Source organism: Plectropomus leopardus, chromosome 6, assembly GCF_026936395.1.
Source record: "Plectropomus leopardus strain MGB_pleo_1.0 chromosome 6, ASM2693639v1, whole genome shotgun sequence".
NCBI classification, from domain to species: domain Eukaryota; kingdom Metazoa; phylum Chordata; class Actinopteri; order Perciformes; family Serranidae; genus Plectropomus; species Plectropomus leopardus.
This window is the reverse complement of record NC_142181.1, coordinates 33121311-33139832: the sequence shown is the minus strand read 5'-3', so window position 1 is coordinate 33139832 and position 18522 is coordinate 33121311. Positions and strand designations below refer to the sequence as shown.

General features: G+C 39.2%; 1 protein-coding gene across 8 annotated transcripts in view; it reads left to right on the top strand.

Annotated features, from left to right (window-relative positions):
* The window catches only part of mark4b (MAP/microtubule affinity-regulating kinase 4b), an 82131-nt gene that overhangs the window by 50593 nt on the left and 13016 nt on the right, over positions 1 to 18522 (top strand). For 5 of the 8 annotated variants that reach the window (XM_088079290.1, XM_088079289.1, XM_088079291.1 and 2 more), the window contains exons 4-16: positions 894 to 942; positions 1150 to 1215; positions 2095 to 2165; positions 2638 to 2694; positions 3233 to 3469; positions 4464 to 4583; positions 4681 to 4780; positions 4929 to 5038; positions 5701 to 5884; positions 6004 to 6224; positions 7777 to 7880; positions 13818 to 14096; positions 16891 to 16973. In XM_088079290.1, coding sequence (XP_087935416.1) covers positions 894 to 942; positions 1150 to 1215; positions 2095 to 2165; positions 2638 to 2694; positions 3233 to 3469; positions 4464 to 4583; positions 4681 to 4780; positions 4929 to 5038; positions 5701 to 5884; positions 6004 to 6224; positions 7777 to 7880; positions 13818 to 14096; positions 16891 to 16973 — 1681 coding nt within the window. The remainder of the gene's footprint in view (positions 1 to 893; positions 943 to 1149; positions 1216 to 2094; positions 2166 to 2637; positions 2695 to 3232; positions 3470 to 4463; positions 4584 to 4680; positions 4781 to 4928; positions 5039 to 5700; positions 5885 to 6003; positions 6225 to 7776; positions 7881 to 13817; positions 14097 to 16890; positions 16974 to 18522) is intronic. The other 3 variants (XM_088079295.1, XM_088079296.1, XM_042486201.2) reach the window with 2 other exon arrangements.

Genomic DNA, 18522 nt, shown 5'->3' with positions numbered 1-18522 from the left:
CTTGGGTGGCCCAGGTCTGGAGGTGGTTGGAAAGATGAGCTGGGGGGGTAACGGTGTCTATACACCAGCTGTGAATTTTGTGTATTCACTGAAGAACAATTCATTTGATGAATAATGAGAAAGAATTAAGATAAAAATGTTAGAGGGACGTCCGTCGTTTCCAGAACTTAAATCATGCACAAAGAATAGAGCTGCTATTTTATTGATGCATTTATTTAATTCATTCACGTACATTATTTACTGCAGTGTTGTTCATTGTGCCGCCTTGTATTTATTGTACCCCCACATTCCGCATATGATTAACTGTTCTTAATATATATATAGCTTTGTTTTGTTTTTTATATTTTAAATGACTTATCTGTTGTTCATTTTCCTGAGCTCTCTTCATACGCCTTTCACAAGCAAAACAAAATTTCCATGGTGTCGTTTATAAACTTTATGTAAGGAAAAGGTGACAAGAACATGTATTAGAAGTGTATTTTTTAAGGGGAAAATATCCAGAAAACTATTTCTAACATTTATATTTATATATATAACATTTTACATATTTACAGATGATTATGTATATGTGAGTGTGTATTACCACTTTCTCCAGGTTAGTTTATTCTTTTTATTTTATTTATTTATTAAACTTTTTCTTGTTTTGTTGCCAGTTTTTTCTTAATTTTTAGGTAATTTCCTTTTTTTATGTTTTCATTTTTTGGTTAATTTTCAGGACTTTTTAAAAATATTTTTTTTGCTCATTTTGGGTGATTTCTTATTAATTTGCTCCTTGCCTTCTACCCTTGTTTTTGAAAGAAATCAGGGCAATTTGCTCAGATTTCAAAGGGTAAATCTTATAACTTGGACTTGAAAAAATAATGTGTCTGATGGCACTTTCTGTTTTTTTGCAGCTGTTTCGAGAGGTACGCATCATGAAATCTTTAAACCATCCCAACATAGGTGAGTTAACATTCCAAATGAGTCATTTGTGTTTGTGTGTGTGTGTTTGTGTTTAGAGGTGGTGAATGTACATTTGTGTGTGTGTGTGTGTGGTTGTGTGTGTGTGTGTGTGTGTGTGTGTGTGTGTGTGTGTGTGTGTGTGTGTGTGTGTTGTCTATGTGTTGTCCATGTTGACCTTTGTGTTAACGTCTCTTCTGTGTGTTACAGTGAAGTTGTTCGAGGTGATTGAGACTGAGAAGACTCTTTACCTGGTGATGGAATATGCCAGCGGAGGTGAGTGACATCCTCACCATCCTCATCATCACTTCCAAGTATTCAGTGGTGCCAGTTAGATTGATTACTTTGCCCGGACTATACAGTGCAACTGATGATCTAATTAATTTAGGGTATAAACGATCGAGTCCCCTTTGTCTCCATTTTCATCAGTGAGATCTCAGGTCAAATTACTTGACAGTTTTCTCTCCTGGCTTTCTTTAAGCCCTTCTTTTCATTTTGCTGTTTAACATCGTGCAGCTGTTTCCCATGCACTCTTCTATTTTTGCAACCTCTATATTTTTCTTTCTTCTCTCCTCATGATCTCTTAATCTCTCTGTGCTGCTCTCTCTGTATGTTCTGTGATCTCTTACTTCCAATACCTAATAAGGAGGCAGCAGCTCACCAGCTGACATGCCGCTCTGTTCAACTCAACCTCAGCCTGTTTTAAGAATTGGGATCTGTGGGGTCAAATGGCACACACATAACACACAAACACAGAAAATATGTATGTAGACCTGCACACAGTGCTTTACTTTAATTAAATAGTGTTAACAAACCAGGAAGAAACAACACTCCAGGACACAGACTAACTTATTGGAAGTCATAGATGGTTTCAGAATCAGAAATACTTTATTGATCCCCTCCTGGGGAAATTGTGGTTCATTACAGTCACTCTGATGCCAGCATAGAGAATTAAAGCAAGTAGAAATAAGTACCAGCACAAAGGTAAAGTTTTGAATGCAGGGATTTTACTTGTACTGGAGTATTTCCACAGTGTGGTATCTTCCTCTTTCACTGCTTTCTAGTCATATTCAACTGGATAGAGTGGAATGTGTGACTTTGAAATGACTTCCATGCTTGTCTGAACTACAACTGTACTCTTCGTTTCTCTTCCAGGCGAAGTGTTCGACTACCTCGTGGCCCACGGCAGAATGAAGGAAAAAGAGGCCAGAGCCAAATTCAGACAGGTCAGTTAAACCTCACACCTCACCTGTGTGTGTCTGTTTCCCCACACAGTTAAGTTATGTCTCAAGTCAGATGTAGACATCTGACAGCCAGCTGTTCCTTGTGATGAGAAATGGAGCAGAACAAAGTGAAGTCTGGACTGATGAAGAAGAGAGGAAGAGGACATATACATTCATGCTTACTGGGCATTACAATGGCTGAAATCTGAGTTACTTGACAGCAGATATTGTTTATAGTCCCTGCTTTGCTTTTAAAAGGTCAGTATGAACCTAAACCAGTAGACTTTTCCACTGTGATTCAGACCTGTCCTCGCTCAAAGAAAATCAGTCATCCACTGTTTATTCGTAGAGCTGAGGTATATTGTTCAGGATGGCGTGTGAATGTGCCAGTGGAGCTCATGACTTGCATTTACATGTTAAGTGCAAACATTGAATGCAATTACCTTCTCTCTATTTTCTTTCTCTCTCTTGTCAGATTGTGTCGGCGGTGCACTACTGTCATCTGAAGAACATCGTTCACAGAGACTTGAAGGTGATAACACCACGTTATAAGAAAAATAATGAAGACCTTCTACAGATAACCAAAAAATCAGTTACTCCCTGTCTCAACCTTAAAAACATTATCCCTTTGAAATGTCCCACAATTTGAAAGGTGACAAGAAAAAGACCAGATTTTTTTAAATGGGGAAATTTAAAAATAATAATAAAATTAGGAAAAATGCCCAGAAAAATATATTCATAATTATATATTTTTAATTAATTTACAGATTTCTTTTTCAATATTGAGCACTTTTTGGGGGTAATTTCTTGTTTGTTTGTTTATCTTCTTTTTTCTTGCATATTTTAATGTAATTTCTTTTTTAAACTAATTTCTTGTTCATTTTTTTAAAGGGTTAAACAGACTGAATGTACTAATTTAAATGTATGAATGAATGTGATATTAACAGACATTTACGTTAAAGCTGATGCGTATAGCTTTGCCAAACTGTTCTCTATGACATCAAGAGACAACTGAAATGATGCCATTGCTGTATGTTCATGTGCTTCACCATCGATGTTGTTTCGTGCAGGCGGAGAACTTGCTACTAGACGCTGACTCTAACATCAAAATAGCCGACTTTGGCTTCAGCAATGAGTTCACTGCGGGCAGTAAACTGGACACATTCTGCGGCTCCCCACCCTACGCCGCTCCAGAGCTCTTCCAGGGGAAGAAGTACGACGGTCCAGAGGTAGACATCTGGAGCCTGGGGGTCATCTTGTACACACTGGTCAGCGGGTCCTTGCCCTTTGATGGACAGAACCTAAAGGTGGGTGATGTGAAGGCTGTTTTGGTTCATCATAAATGTCATATGAGATGACTGAAACTCCAGTGAAGAGTTTTCTCAGGTTTTGGTGTACTGCAGTGAGGACATGGGGTGCAGTGGGCAAGACCTATAGCTTTCAGATTAACATTCAGAAAACTTTATCTGTCTGTAGGGACTACATATAACATACAGTATGAAATAAACTCGGACAATAAACATACGGCATATATTCTATACCTCAGAGATCTAACAAATGTTCAGATTTTGTTTCCTTCCTCGTGAAACATTTGCAAAGCTGTTTTTTTTAGTATTTTAAATCCTATATTGCACTTCTTCTCCCTTTGCTGGTCAGTTAGTGGAATAATCGTTCATTGTCGTTCATAATCATTGAAAAGAATGTGTATCCACTGCATGTGCACTCATGTCCTTGTGCACATGCACTAGCTAAACAAAACGGGAAAAAAACGGTTCCACTAGAGGTCAAAAAGGGGCAACATTGCACCTCATCTTTTGACCCAATATTAATACCTTCTAAAGATATTATTAGCTGCCAGCAAGAAAGCCTTAACACGAAAATGGTTACAGGCCGAAACTCCAGCTGAGACTGCCTGGATGGATATATTGTTTTTCTTGCGGTACTAGGAAAGATGAATTATGTATGTGACCTCACAAGATGATCACTGAATAACTACCATTTGAACTGACTTGTATATTCATCAGTCCAATTGCTTGTATAAATAGAAAGGCGACCAACTGTTTGTACATTTTGCAGTGTTTAATTGTATTTCAGTGTTATTTTTGGGGGGAAAAAAAGTATTAAAAAAATGAACTCCAAGAGGAATTTTCCATCACATATTTGTGCATCCCAACATCACATCACATAAGATTTTACCAAAAGACAAAAAGCAGTGATTAGATATTGCCTTCTTCTGATCTTGTATTGATTTGGTGTCTCTGTAGCGGGAATTCATTGTGTCTCAATGTGTGCTGTGTTCAGGAGCTGCGGGAGCGTGTTTTGAGGGGAAAATATCGTGTGCCCTTCTACATGTCAACAGACTGCGAGGGAATCCTGCGTCGCTTCCTGGTCCTCAACCCTGCCAAACGCTGCTCGCTGGAGGTGAGGAGGAAACATACAGCACATACATGCATACAGCATGCTCAAAATGAGCACATCAGTCTTTAAATAATGAGCTCTCCTTCTCTTTCCTCAACAGCAAATAATGAAAGATAAATGGATTAACATCGGCTATGATGGCGATGAGCTGAAGCCCCACACGGAGCCACAGGAGGACTTAGAAAATACCAGCCGCATTGGTGAGAAACAGGCACCTGCCACTGATAATTTATATACTTAATCATTGATCACAGGATTAACTGATAACCAATATGGAAATATTTAGTGATGGTAAACTGGGAGCGTCTGGCTCTGGTGAACGTAGCTTTTTTAATGTTCCTGTTTCAGATGTGATGGTTGGGATGGGCTTCACCAGAGATGAGATCAGAGAGTCACTGATTAGTCAGAAGTACAATGAGGTCACCGCCACATACCTGCTGCTGGGACGCAAGAATGACGTGAGTGTTTCGGTGTGGCTTCTTTAAATGTTTTGTTTGTTTAGGGTCACAGATGTGTACTGTATTTTGGTGAAATATGGTTAACCTTATAAAACAAAGGCATATTGGTTTGATCTCTTTCAAAAACAGACAACAGACAACAAGATATGGCCCAAAATCTAGCAAGGAATTAGTAAAAAAGTAGAAAAGAATTGAGATTGAATCCAGATTGTCTGTTCTAATTTTTGTCTTAATTTTTGTTCAATTAAATCGAGGTGTGTATGGTGAACACTGGGCCAGAAATTGGGAATATTTAACTTTAAAATGAACTTTTTTTTAAATAAAATTGAAAAATAAAAGGAGTAGTTGATAAGTATTCACTTCCTGCTACTCCTTTTCAGACATGAAAAACTTCTGTTTGTTTACTGATATGTCCAATGGGCATTCTGGTGTTATTCTTGCTTATATTTTATTTTGTTCTCTGATTTTATTTTGCATGTTCAAAACAAAGATCTAAGCGATGCAATACTTAAATGTTATCAGTATTATGAGAATGACAATTAGAAAAAAAGCTTCATTAAGTTTCTACTAATGCAATCAGGATATTTCCGACTGCTGTAGCTTCACTTTAAAAGCAAAATCACGTTAACTTGTCTTGCCCCGTCTGTTTGTCTGTTCCTCAGACGGAGGCCACTGAGTCTCGGTCGGGCAGCAGTCTGAGTCTAGCTCGAGTCCGATCCAGTGCCATCACCAACGGAACCAGCAAACACACCACTTCCTCCTCTGGAGCAACTTCTTCATCCTCTGGCCACAAGGCACAGCGCAGTGCCTCCACTTACCACCGCCAGAGACGACACTCTGACTTCTGTAAGGCAGAAAAGGGAGATCAGTGGAGTTTAGCTTCTTGTGATCAGCTGGAGTCGGTTTCATTTATTCTGAATTACCTGAAATCTACCTCATTGAAAACTCTGTTTCCTATCTCTCAGGTGGTCCAGGAGTTCCAGGGTCAACACACCCGAAACGGAGTCCCAGTGGTGTAGGCGAAGGTGCAGGGCTTAAGGAGGAGCGGCTGACAAGCCGCAAACCAAGCACCAGTACTGTTGGTTCCCGTAGCATCCCGACCCCCTCCAGTCCCATGGTTAGCTCCGCTCACAACCCAAATAAGGCTGAGATACCAGACCGCCGTAAGGAAGTCAACACAACCACAGTAAGGGCAAATATTTTGCGGCTGTGATGAATCATTCAAATGAAGACGTCTGTCACTTTTAATCACTTATCATGTTTTCTTTGCAAATGATGTCATACATCGGTTCTCTGTCCAGATGGAGGGCAGCCACTGGAGGCAAAGACTGCCAACACTGCACAAATGACTTTGATATGTGTTTTTTTACGGCTGTTCCCTTCAATCAAATTGAGAAAAATAAGGGCCACCGAACTCCCAAAATAGTAGGATGTAAAGGGGAGATGTGAAAAAACAAACACTGAGAAACAGCAGCAGATGTGCATCAAAGACCCCCGTCTTTAGTCTAGAGGAGCGGAGTCGACTAATGTGAAACGCTAATGTTGAGATGTTGGATTAAACATGTCTCGAGCTGGATGCAATTACAATGTGCTGTGCCAATTTATCCATGTTATAGCCATGAGACAGATTTTTTGCGGTGTTCATTAGCCTCTGGGAACAGTAGGTAGAAAATAAGAAATAAAGTTAGCTAACACTAGCTAAGTTATCCTGACAGCAATGCATCCATGTAAAGAGCTGAAATATAAAAGAAAGTTATACTCAAGCACATTTACTTACATCGGCCAAAAGCAAGACGGCAGTCGTTTCATAGACTTAATTGTTCACAAAATAGTAACGGTTCACTAGACTTTTGTATGCTTTTATCGGCTCGCTGTGTAACATTAGTAATGTCAGGATGTCTGGAGGTAGAGGTCATTTGTAACTTTGACTGTGTCCATTGTGGGCAAATTGGTTAAATTGTTGTAAAGATAACTTTTTTGTATGGATCACGCCCAACATATGTTTCAATTTCTGAATGATACCTGCTGCCTGCAGGTTCATCTTACACTTTTATGTTGTCACGTTCCTCTGTTTCCAGTTCATGCAGTATATGGATTTATCACTTCCAGGCCCCCGTCTGAATTTCTTGTGTCATAATATTCACGTGATTGTAAACAAGCCATAGAAAGGTACAGATGCCAGAATCCTCAGTCCTCCTAATCCCATTTCCTCAGATTACACTACACTGACACAGATATTATGGAGACTGCAAACATTCATGTCCTTAACAGATTAGAAAAGAGTCAAGCAGTAAAACACTTACATACACAGATGAATAACAAACTGTAGATTCACACAGCAGGGAACATATGGAGATTATTGTTGTTCAGTAAGATTATTTTGAGTAAGTAGGAATTTAGGGAATGTAACAAGTTGAAGACAGCAACCAGATTAACCTTAGATTAACTCTTTAATGTTCTGTATTGCCGATACAGACAGAACTCATGACTGTCTGAGGTCAAAAAGACGAGGCAGAGTACCAGGTGGACGGGGTTTCCTCATGAAGGGCTTTTCAGATGGAGAAATATAAATTGTCAGACTTAAGAAGGCACCATAATAAATGTCTTTTTTATTGAAGTCCTCCTTTCAGTTTGTTATGTAGTAAATGACATCCGCCCACTCCCATTTGATTAAGAAAGACCACTGAGGACATCATCTATTTCATTAAATTCATGTGATTTTCTGATTCTTTCTCCAGAATAACATCCCTGCCAGTGCCATGACTCGAAGAAACACGTACGTGTGTACAGACCGATCCAGCACTGATAGACACACACTGCTGCAAAATGGGAAGGAAAACAGGTGAGAGGGGTGTGATATGTACTGTAAAGGATGAGCAAAGTGCCCTCACAGTATCCCTGCAATCCAGTGTACTCAAAATTAAAAAAAAAAAAAAAAAGTGCAATGAAATGGTCATTCATGTCGCAATTCCAAGTTGGACACTCAGCCAAGCCCGAGTTTGCCGATATAAACACACCTAATGTCACAGCAACATGGCGGTGCATACAATGAACCAAGCAGAGTTTTTTTTACATTGAATATAAGGAAGACAGTTTACTTATTTTATACCCCATTTATTTTTGCTAATGGCGCTCTGGTAATTAATGTAGGTCCTCTGTAGATGCTAGTGAAGCTCAGACACTTGACATATAAATATAAGTTTGGTGCGAAGGAAGCGCATTCATATTCATAGTTAATACAGTGTGAAAGGATATTGTAAAGGCTTGGTTTGCTGTGAAGGACTGGTTCCACTGGTACAGCTTGTCTCTTTTTGCACAGAGCTTAGAGAGTGTTTGGCCCGGGGTGTTTGTCTCACATAGATTTTGTCTCTTCAAGAGAGGATAAAGGGCTTAAACTGTGCATGAGTGGGTTTGTCCGCGTGTGTGTGTTTATGTTCCCAGTATGAACTGTCTGTTGTTGTGACAGATGGTTGTCTGCTTGTCCGTGTCAGAGCATGGCAGCCACCATCTTCTCTCTCTTTCTCTCTCTCTCTCTCTCTCCCCTCTCTTTTTCCCATGGTCACTCTCTCACTTTCTCACTTTCATTCTGGCTGACCTGTTTTTCCTCCCTCTGTCTCTTTATCAGTCTGTAATTTTGCCGCTCAGAGGAAGAGCCAGAAGGTTCCTGTCTGTCGTCTGACCTCCAGTAAAGATTTTCCTGCACAGATGGAAGAGGGAGGGCAGGGGCAGGTCAGGCCGAGGGTGTATCAAATTGAAAAAGGACAGAGAGTTTTAAATCTAAGAATCCATCGAGAGCAGCACAAAAAACATGAATGAGTGATTGCACAAATAATTTTAAAACGCTTAGTGTTAAAGGAATACTTCAACCCCAGACGATTATTTGTATATCAGTTACTCATGCTGTCTTGCATCGAAGTTTTGAAGAAAACTTTGTTTTACCTGCATCCCTCCACAATGAAAGAAGAATCCAATAGCAAAACTATATCAAAAGAACTATTTACAAACTTCCAAACAACTTGTGCAGTCTCTTTAAATTGAAGTCTCATTTATGCTCAATTCAATGCCAGACTTTACTGACAGAAACACTAACTTTACTGCACTGAACACAGAAGCTGCTGCTCTACCACTGCCTCATCTGTTGTTTGTGTTAATTTATGACTTTGGTGAATCCAAACTAATCCTTTAAAACACCAAAGTCACACAATTACACAGACTGATCAAGGAAGCGGTAGACCGTAGTGCCAGTGTTCAGCAAGGTAAAATTACAGTTTGTTTTTTTTTGGGTTTTTTTCAATGGAGCCTGGCTTAAATAAGTTTCACTTTCCATTTAGTTTTAAATAGTAACATTTAGCAAAAATGCATGTTTCTGGTAAGTACTGAGCATGCGACTGGATAATTAGGACTTGAATTATACTGCATGAGTTGTGTGATAGTTTGTTAACAGACAGTTTTGCTGCTGTTAAACATGGCTGCCCATGTCTTCCATTCATCAGGAGTTTTCTCTGTTTTTACATTCTTTATTCACCGTGGAGTAATACAAGGAAAATAATTTTTCTTTACAAATTCAACATAACACAGGGTGTGTAATTGATATATAAATGATCATTTGAGGGGTGAAGTATTTCCTAAAAGCTGCACAAAAACATTGTTGGCTGTAAATAGCAGCCAGAAGAAAGTGGCATCACTAAACTGTACAAACATGCTCATGTGAACCAATCATTATGCTTTAAGATACCAAACAGAGAGAAAAACATCAGTGTTCAGGATGGAGCGCTGACACTTTGGCGTTTGAGAGACAGTTTAGGTTTTGCTCCTATGTGTTGATTTCATGACACACCCAACCCTATTACATTCAGGAATCACAGCAAGTCAGTATTCTCCTTTGTAGCTCCAGTTTTTTGATTGAACAGGTGGTGGTAAGGAATGTAGGGCAGTGAAAAGGAGGGACAGATGAGGAAATGAGAGGGAAGAGGGTGAGGAAGAAACAGGAGAGGGGGAGGAGGCGAGCAGGAGGAGAGAGCAGCGGGATGAAGTGGGGACTGGCATAGTGCCAAAGTAACCCTCCACTCGCCCCCGAGGCCTTGTCAATGTAATGCCATGCCAGAGTGGTTGATGGGACAAACACGTGTATGGACACACACAGATACACACATTCACGTCTAGTTAATAGTGTTCATGAAAATTGTGTGTACTGTTCTAGCAAATGTGCACAGGAGACACAATATACTGTATATGGACACAGCAGTGTGTCTATGTGCTTACTAGTTTGGTTTATATAAATATAGAATATATATGATATAAATATATAATAGGCCCATTTGTTGGACACACATTGCTCTGTTTATGCACATTGTACACACAGACACTAATCTCTGATGACACCAGAAGATAAGTGACATCATGCTGAGACACACAGTAGATGTAGACCAGAAAACACATCAGAAAGCTCAGTGTAATGTGGACAAACACACCAGAATATCCTGCTGGGGTATAAATCACGGAAGCATACATTGTTGAGATTGTCTATTTGCAAATAGCTACCTGTGTTGTATGTACATACTGTGCAAGCGGCCACCCAGACTGATCTAGGCCAGTGGTTACCCGACTGGTCCAGCCAAAGAACACATTGGCTTAGAACACACAGAAATAAAACATATTGCAAGAATGAGCAGAAACTGCGTTTAAAAGTAAAAACCTCTGTGCCAGAAATTCACTGTACTTCAAAGCAATTTATTGACACATTCAAGAGTCACTTGTGGTCCATTCAGAATGTGCTCACAACCCTCCATTTGGGAACTACTAGTCTAGGCAATTCTTTCAATTCCAGCAGACGCGTATGTGCCTCGTCTGTTTTTGACCATGATATAACTGGACTTCAAACAGTATTAACTTTGCCTGTAGGCTACAGCACACCAAAGTAGGAAATAACAACAATAAACACAAATTAAAGAAACCCAATAAAAGAAACCATTTAACTACAAAGCTTGCCTACTTACTTATGGCAGAAGCATAAATATCAAGGAAAAATAACAAATAAATGTGTAAGTCTATAAACTTTGGCAAGCAAAACACTGCACTTCTGAAACGCTCCCCGTGTGGTATAACGCTGTGCAGAGGACCAAACAAGAGCTGGGGTTGCTGGAATTGTTCCTCCTGGCTCCCCTACAGTCAATATGGCAGCAAAGATAACAGAAACAGTGACTATTTCATCTCTTATCGTGCCTAACTTTAGTGTATCATAAAATATCAGGTGTGGAATTAATCTGCAAATTCTCAGTTTCAAAATTAGACCAAACTTCCATGGATGTCAGATTTTCAGTTACGATGAAGGCCAAAATGTGTCCTGTATCAGGTGGGAGGCTTGTTTTAATTCCACCTGATTTAGTGAAAACATTTAACTGTGAATCATCACAATCACGAGAGGTCCTCAAGCATAGAGTTATAAATGTGCACACAAAATATGAGGCTTCAGTAGTTCGCAAGATTAGCTGCAGTAAGACAGATACAAACACACACACTTGACCAAACACGATACACTCTGGGCCTATGCCTGGCAGAGATAATAATCCTTTAACGTTAGTGTATGAATATTTCCATTTTAGGCTCAAAATACCTACAGCTTTTGAATGACGTTAGAGTACAGGTGTTCAAGGGATTTTTAGCTTGCTGATTCAATCACATAAGTCTCACTCATGGTAGTCTCAAACCTGTTAGACAGGACTGTCATTGAAATGATTTATACTGGAAACTTTTACAAGCATCATGCTGTAACAGAGAAGAATAAAAACATCATAAATTTAAATTTACAGGATTTCTCTGTGAATGAGAGCTGAACATCGTTTGTTTCTCTCTGCCTTTCTACACGTCTATTCCACTTTTGAATCAATTCAGTCACTTCCTTTTCTCCTCTTCTCACCATTCTTTCAGTCTTCATCTGTCAAGCTTCTCCACCCATCTCTTTTCCTCTCCTCCCTCCCTTCGTCTGTCTCCAGTGTGCCCTCCTGCAGAGAGCTGCAGTAGGCAGCTAGTTCACATTGATGTTAAACCATTTTGCTGTGTAACGGCTGTGCTTCAACTTAACTCGTTTAATGGTTCTGCCCCACTTGAACCTTGTGTGTGGGTGTTATCTAGAGCGTTATGAAAAGCAGCCTCAGGCCACCAGGCAACCAGAGAGTCAGGGGTGGAGAGGTGTGTGAGTGTGTTCCTGTATATTTGACAAAATGTAAGGGAATTGGATGAGAGGTAAGGGGGGTACAGAAAAATAAGAGGGTCTCAGTAAAGACATTTTGAGTCACTTTTTAAGATTAGGAGTAACTGTTGGTCATGATGTGAAGAGACTCTCACTCTTGTTACATTTTCTTTCTGTCGATCTTTTCTCTGCTTCCTGAAATATCTGAAAAAGTCTTAAATTACTTCAGTTTAAGGCCATACAAGCATTACAAATGTTAGATTCACTTGTTCTAGGTCTTGATGTGTTTTTTGGGGTGACGTGACAAGATTTGGTCGTTAGTCTCTAAAGAAAACTGCTCCAATATGGGAACTTTTTGGATTTGAAGCCAACAAAAGAATTGTCCTAAATGGCTGTGAGCTACGTCATTTCGAGGGGAACTTGTTGGATACCTTGTTTCTATTTATTCCTGTCGCTCGCTTTGAAAGCACGACTATGGACAAAAAACAGCTTATTGGTGAAACTGGTGAACTGGTTAAAATAAGGCATTATCAATATGATGTCTCTTCTTTTACTACAAAAATCTAAATAAGGGGGCAGATAGTCAGAGGGTGTTCATTGAGGGGCTGAAAGTTTCTGGAAAATGACCATTTCCAGGGGCGTTTCTAGGATTTGCAAAGATCGACTTCAGTAGGGTGTCCAAGGGGATCCTTCCCTGCGATTTTTTGTTTTCTTTTGTTTTGTTTTTGAAAAACAAGCCTTATTGTGATGCTTTCACATGCACTCTGGTACATAATTTAACTTTAAAAACTGTTCTTTTTAACTTTTAAGATTAATAATAAATTGCAATTAGAAAAACAGTTGTAGTAGTTAGTAATTAGAAGTAGGCGCAGAATACTTTACAAATGCTATCATTAGAAATGTATTGATTAAAAATAGGATTTATATATTTATGTTCACAAAGGTGGAATGTAATTACATTTATTCAAGTATGAATGGAATGACAGACTATTAGGTACCCCCCTTTAAAAATTATTAGGCTTATTCTTATTCTAGAAAAATATATATATATAGCCTATATATTTAGTTCAGGGGCTACTTGTAAAATATTTGGGGCTGAAGCCCCGTGGCACCCAGGCCTAATGACACCACTGACCATGGCCATTAACAACCTTGTGGCTGTTGGCTATATTGTATGCCATTTCAAGTAAAAATCACAATATAAAATGTGTTTTTTGTATTGTGGAAGGAAGGCAGATAGCAAATACTCACCCATTTTATATGTCATTATGTATCCAGTCTGATCTCGAGCACACAGCTGATGCATATGTGATTTGTATACATGAAGTAACTGAAGTGCATTTTAAATGGATTCAGTGTGGACAGGGTCCAGCTCCAATATTGCATGATGTGTTGTGATATTTGGATGCTCGTTTGCTACTGAGACACAGCGTCAAAAAACTTGTTCCAGAATATTAAAAGATATTTCGGCAGGAGTTACTATGTTGTCAGGTATAAGTGATGCCTGTATAGTTTTGAACTCACAAATTGAAATAATCTTGCAACTCACAGTTTTCTTCCTCCTCTTTCTACCTCCCCGCCTCCCTTCAGTTCCTTATCCCACCGCCTGCCCCCTGCCTCACCCTCAACCCACAGCATTGCCGGAGCCTCTGGGACCTCTTCTTCATCCTCCACACCCTCCTCCCGCCTCTCCAGGGGATCCACAGTGAGGAGCACCTTCCATGGAGGGCAGATTAGAGACCGACGCCCTCCTTCGCATGCTCCCCCAGCTTCCCTGACTCCGTCCCATGATGCCAGCCCGCTGCCCCATGCCAGGACCCGGGCCACGACCAACCTGCTCAGCAAACTCACCTCCAAGTTGACTCGCAGGTAAGGGGAGAAGCTAGGAGAGAAAGAAGGGCAGGATGAATAGAAAAGAGTTTTACTTTTGTTTAGAGGTGTTACTATGGATAAAACTAGAAGAGATAGATTACGAATCAACCGTTAAATGCAGGTTTTAGTGCTCATTCTGACGTTTGCAAGTATTTTAAGGACTGAATATGTTTGATGATTCGTGCTAACCATCCACATGTGGTGAGGTGACACCAGACTGCCTGTGAAAGTCTGTATATGTATTGGCGGAATTCTGGAAAGTGTAGCTCTTTTGCTGTAAACGTGTACATGAAGATCAATCAGCTAACTTTGCTGCCTCTCACCGTCTATTCCCTAACCAGTACTAACCTATCAGCTTTTTTTCCTCTAATGATGAAGCTTAACAGGCTTCAGACCTGGGTCCAATAGTGTTAAACATGATTCCTTCTGTTTGTTTGACTTGCTTAAAGTAGGAGTCTGGTTTCCCATACCTGACAACAGCTGTAGGATTTCTGCCAGATACCAGCTGCTCCCCACAACATTTGCTGTTTAAAATTTGTCTGCCTCATCCAACAGGAAAAAAACATATGTAGCCCAGTGAAACAGCACATAAGATATGTATAAAACACAGAATATTTATATTTATCTGTGTAACGGACATGCTGCTGAGTTGTGAAGCAGTGGAGTCTTATACGTGGAATTACTGGTATTTAAGCTCATGTTGCGTAGAAATATGTTTTAGCATATTGCTGCTCTTTCCATTTTTACTTTAATTTATCATTTTACAGGCATTAGGGTTGCAGCATCATTCCTTGAAACTGCATACCCTGGTATGAAAGTTGCCGGTTATCATACCATGGACATTTGATTTTTCACGGTATGGAGAAAAAAATGCTACACAGAAAAAAATGCTACATGTTTTACACAGTTGTACTAAAAAAAAAATTTTTTTAAAAAGTTTCAAATGTATAATAAATAATTGTTTGTATCAACAAAAACAAACTTCTATTTTCATTTTTGAATAATTATAACAATTGTTTTGTAACACCATATAACGCCATAACTCCTTCATGTTCCAAGCTTCCAGCAGAGTAGACGCATAAGTTTGACCTCTCTGTTTTGCAACGTAAAACGTGTCGACTGGCATCAAGTGCCAACATCTGAGGCTGAAAAAAAACCCCATTCACAAGTGCCAAAAGCTGCAGTTCCTCTAATGGCCGCTTGAAGCTGGCTTCAAAACAGAGTCAGTATCCATAGACAGAGATGTTAAAATGCCTAGCTTTAAAGGAAAAAAAAACATGAATACAGCCTGGTACAAAAACTGGTTTTGGTCTCTGTAGCTAATTTCAACATGCATGACAACTATCCTTGGGGGCTGAATTATTATATAACTCACCTGCTTTAATTGTATTAAGCCTTAAAGTAGTGCATATTTAAAAGCAGAGCAGCTTGAGAGACAGGCTGTCTGCCGATAATGTCCTCAGCCTCTCAATCAGATCCAACCCTCGCTCCTCCAAAGCTCTACCCTCTTGCCTAGATATGGCCAGTTTTGGCTACAAATAAACAAGATGGCATCGTCTGGCATGCCAAACTCAAGGCTTCATGTTTGATGTCACATTAGCTACGTCCATTATTATACAGTCTATGGCCAGCGTCGATAAAAGGAATTCATTAACTTGGCAGCATTTGATCCTGATGGATCAGACAATTTGGAACTAGTGATCACCATAATTTGTGATGTTTGTATTTATATAAAGTAAGTAAATAAAGAGCAGGTGAATGAGACAAATGAGTAAAAATTATATTTGACTGAACTGTCAAATGGAACTGGGAAGTAAATGGTTTCCTTTTGGCAATGGATACAAAATTTCATCCTGCAGTGGTGAAGTTGACTGATGAATACAATACTAGCAAATATCTCCTGTATCCTCAATAATTGTGTTCAATACATGAGCCAAATCTTGTTCCAACCCTCTATCTAAACCATATTATGGTAAAGTCCAGTTCCAGTTTCCAAAAAATCCAGTTGTGTTCACTGCACTTTTTAGCTTCTTTCATCAGCTGCTGTTCTTATGCGAGTAACCTGACCCAAAAAAGTGGCACATATTAAAGAAAATACATATGTATACATTTTTGCTCTCTATCAATATTTTTAAATATATGATATTCATTATTATAAATCTAGTTTTATGGACACTTTTCACTTTTCTGGTTAATTTTCTAATAAACCTCCCTCCTTTTTTTAACACAAATTTTCCAGTTATTTTCTCGTAACCTTTTGCTAACTTCTCACGATTTCCTGGACATTCCAGGTTGGTCATTGCCTTTTTTTCCCACATTTTTTGAAAGAAATCAAACCATGAGCACAGATTACAATGGGTTAAATAGCTTGTGAAAGGTGGAAAACTAATGTTGATCGAGGTTCTGAAGAGTTAAGCTGGTACAAACAAGCAACCTATTTGACCCAGGTCTGCTGGTCAGGTGGACATACTGAATGTCTTTCACAGTCAGTTCTTCTCTGCTGCTTATTGTTGCTTTATCTGTTTGTTTGATTCTTTAACAACTTTTGCTTTTCCTTGCCAGTCACCTGCCAGTCTTCTATCCTTCTTTTACCTGAACTACAGTTTGATTTGTACTTCTCTGCCTCTTCTACCTGTGTTTCTTACTGTCTGTCATCTTCTATATTCTACTTCCCCCATCACTTGCTTTCTCTTTTGTTCAATGTCTCTCTGACTTTCTGCGGGTAATTTTCCTTTTTTTATCCATTCCTCTCATCCTCTCTTCATCTCCTTCTCTTCCTCTCTCCTCCCAGGGTCACTCTTGACCCTTCTAAACGTCAGAGCTCAAACAAGTCCATGTCGGGCTGCACCCTCCCACAGGGGACAAAAACAGTTAGTAAGTCTTCCTTTCCCATGTTTTCTGGCTGCTGCTTCTGTCTGTCCGACTGTCTGCCTGCTTGCTGGTGCCCCGTCATCCCCTGTACCCTTCATTCGCTGTCTGTGGCAGGTCGTAGTTTAGTTATACAAACATTTATCTGAGGCAAAGCTTTTCTACAGGCAGGAATTCAATCAGTAGTTGAGTTCAATTCAACCTGCGGGGCTCTGGCTCCAAGACAAAACCTCATTTTCTTTGTAAATAAGAGGGGAAATCGATTCTTTTTTTTTTGGTTTACATTTTCCACATAAAGTGCAGTTCTGTAGTTTCTCTTCAAATATGTGTTCCATCGAGAAGAGTCCAAGGAGAGTTATGTTTGCTTGTTTGAAAGGGGATTAATAGAAGTGGGCAGTATAAATAAAATCTGTTGATATCTCACTATTGATATATATCGTAATATAGGGATTTTTATGCAGTTTAATTGCTTACAGATTAAATGACCTAACCTGACCTAATTTTGGCTAATCTTGTGAATTAAATTTAATGAAATACTTGGAAATCCAAACAGGGTATCTGCAGGTCACAGTTAAGTCTTCAAAGGCATTTAATTCTGTTTCCTCGGGGGGAAAAAAAGGCCTTCCAAGGTCAGGGATCCCGCTGATCCTTAAAAAGTCTCAAAAGGCATTGAATTCATTAATCTAAAAATAAGGCCTTGATTGGTATTAAAATTACTTAAATGGTCAGTCATGGGAAGTAGGATTTTATGTTGTGCTGTAAAATCTCAAAATGGTTGCATCTATTATTTTGTTAATAAATTCCTCTTTTTAAACTTGTCATGTTCAAAATCCAAGCAGTGGAATCTCACATGCAGAGTGAAAAACACAAAGAAAACCAAACAGGGGTGTCAAATATTTTCCATTTCTTTTGGTAAACCAAATAGATATTTTTATGATAATATAATATGTTCATTGTCTTCGGTGTGTTTTGCTCAAAATAGGGTTTTTATTTCAACATTTGAGGCAAACATTTGGGTAACATAAAATCGTCCCTCTTCAGTTTTGTTTATCAGAAAATTGGTCTTGAACTTCATTCCAAGTGGCATTTAAAAAAGCCTTAAAAAGTCTTAAATCTAATTTGACTAAAGCTGCAGGAACCCTGTCCCAGATATCTTGAAGTCTTAGATTTGATTTACAAAAGTTTGCAGCTGTGGAGAGATTCTAAAGCGGTCCTTTACATGCTTTACTGGTCAAAAAACACTTTATTTTCCTCATACCGTCTGTAATAGTGACTGGAATAGTGACTGTATGAGTGTATGATTCATCCATGGTCATAGTTTAGGTACTTTCAGAGGCCTCAGCCGGGAGCCTCCTTACATTCCTGCATGCAGACAGTGAAGGACTCTGAGGCCTCCGAAAGTACCTAAACCATGACCAGGGATGAATCATACATTCATACGATTACTTTTAATACGCATGATTACATTCAAATACTACAATATTGAATAATTTTCACAACAGATTGTAGGGTGTTTCAGGGTCTTCTGTATCTCTGCACCGTCCATGCAGCTGTG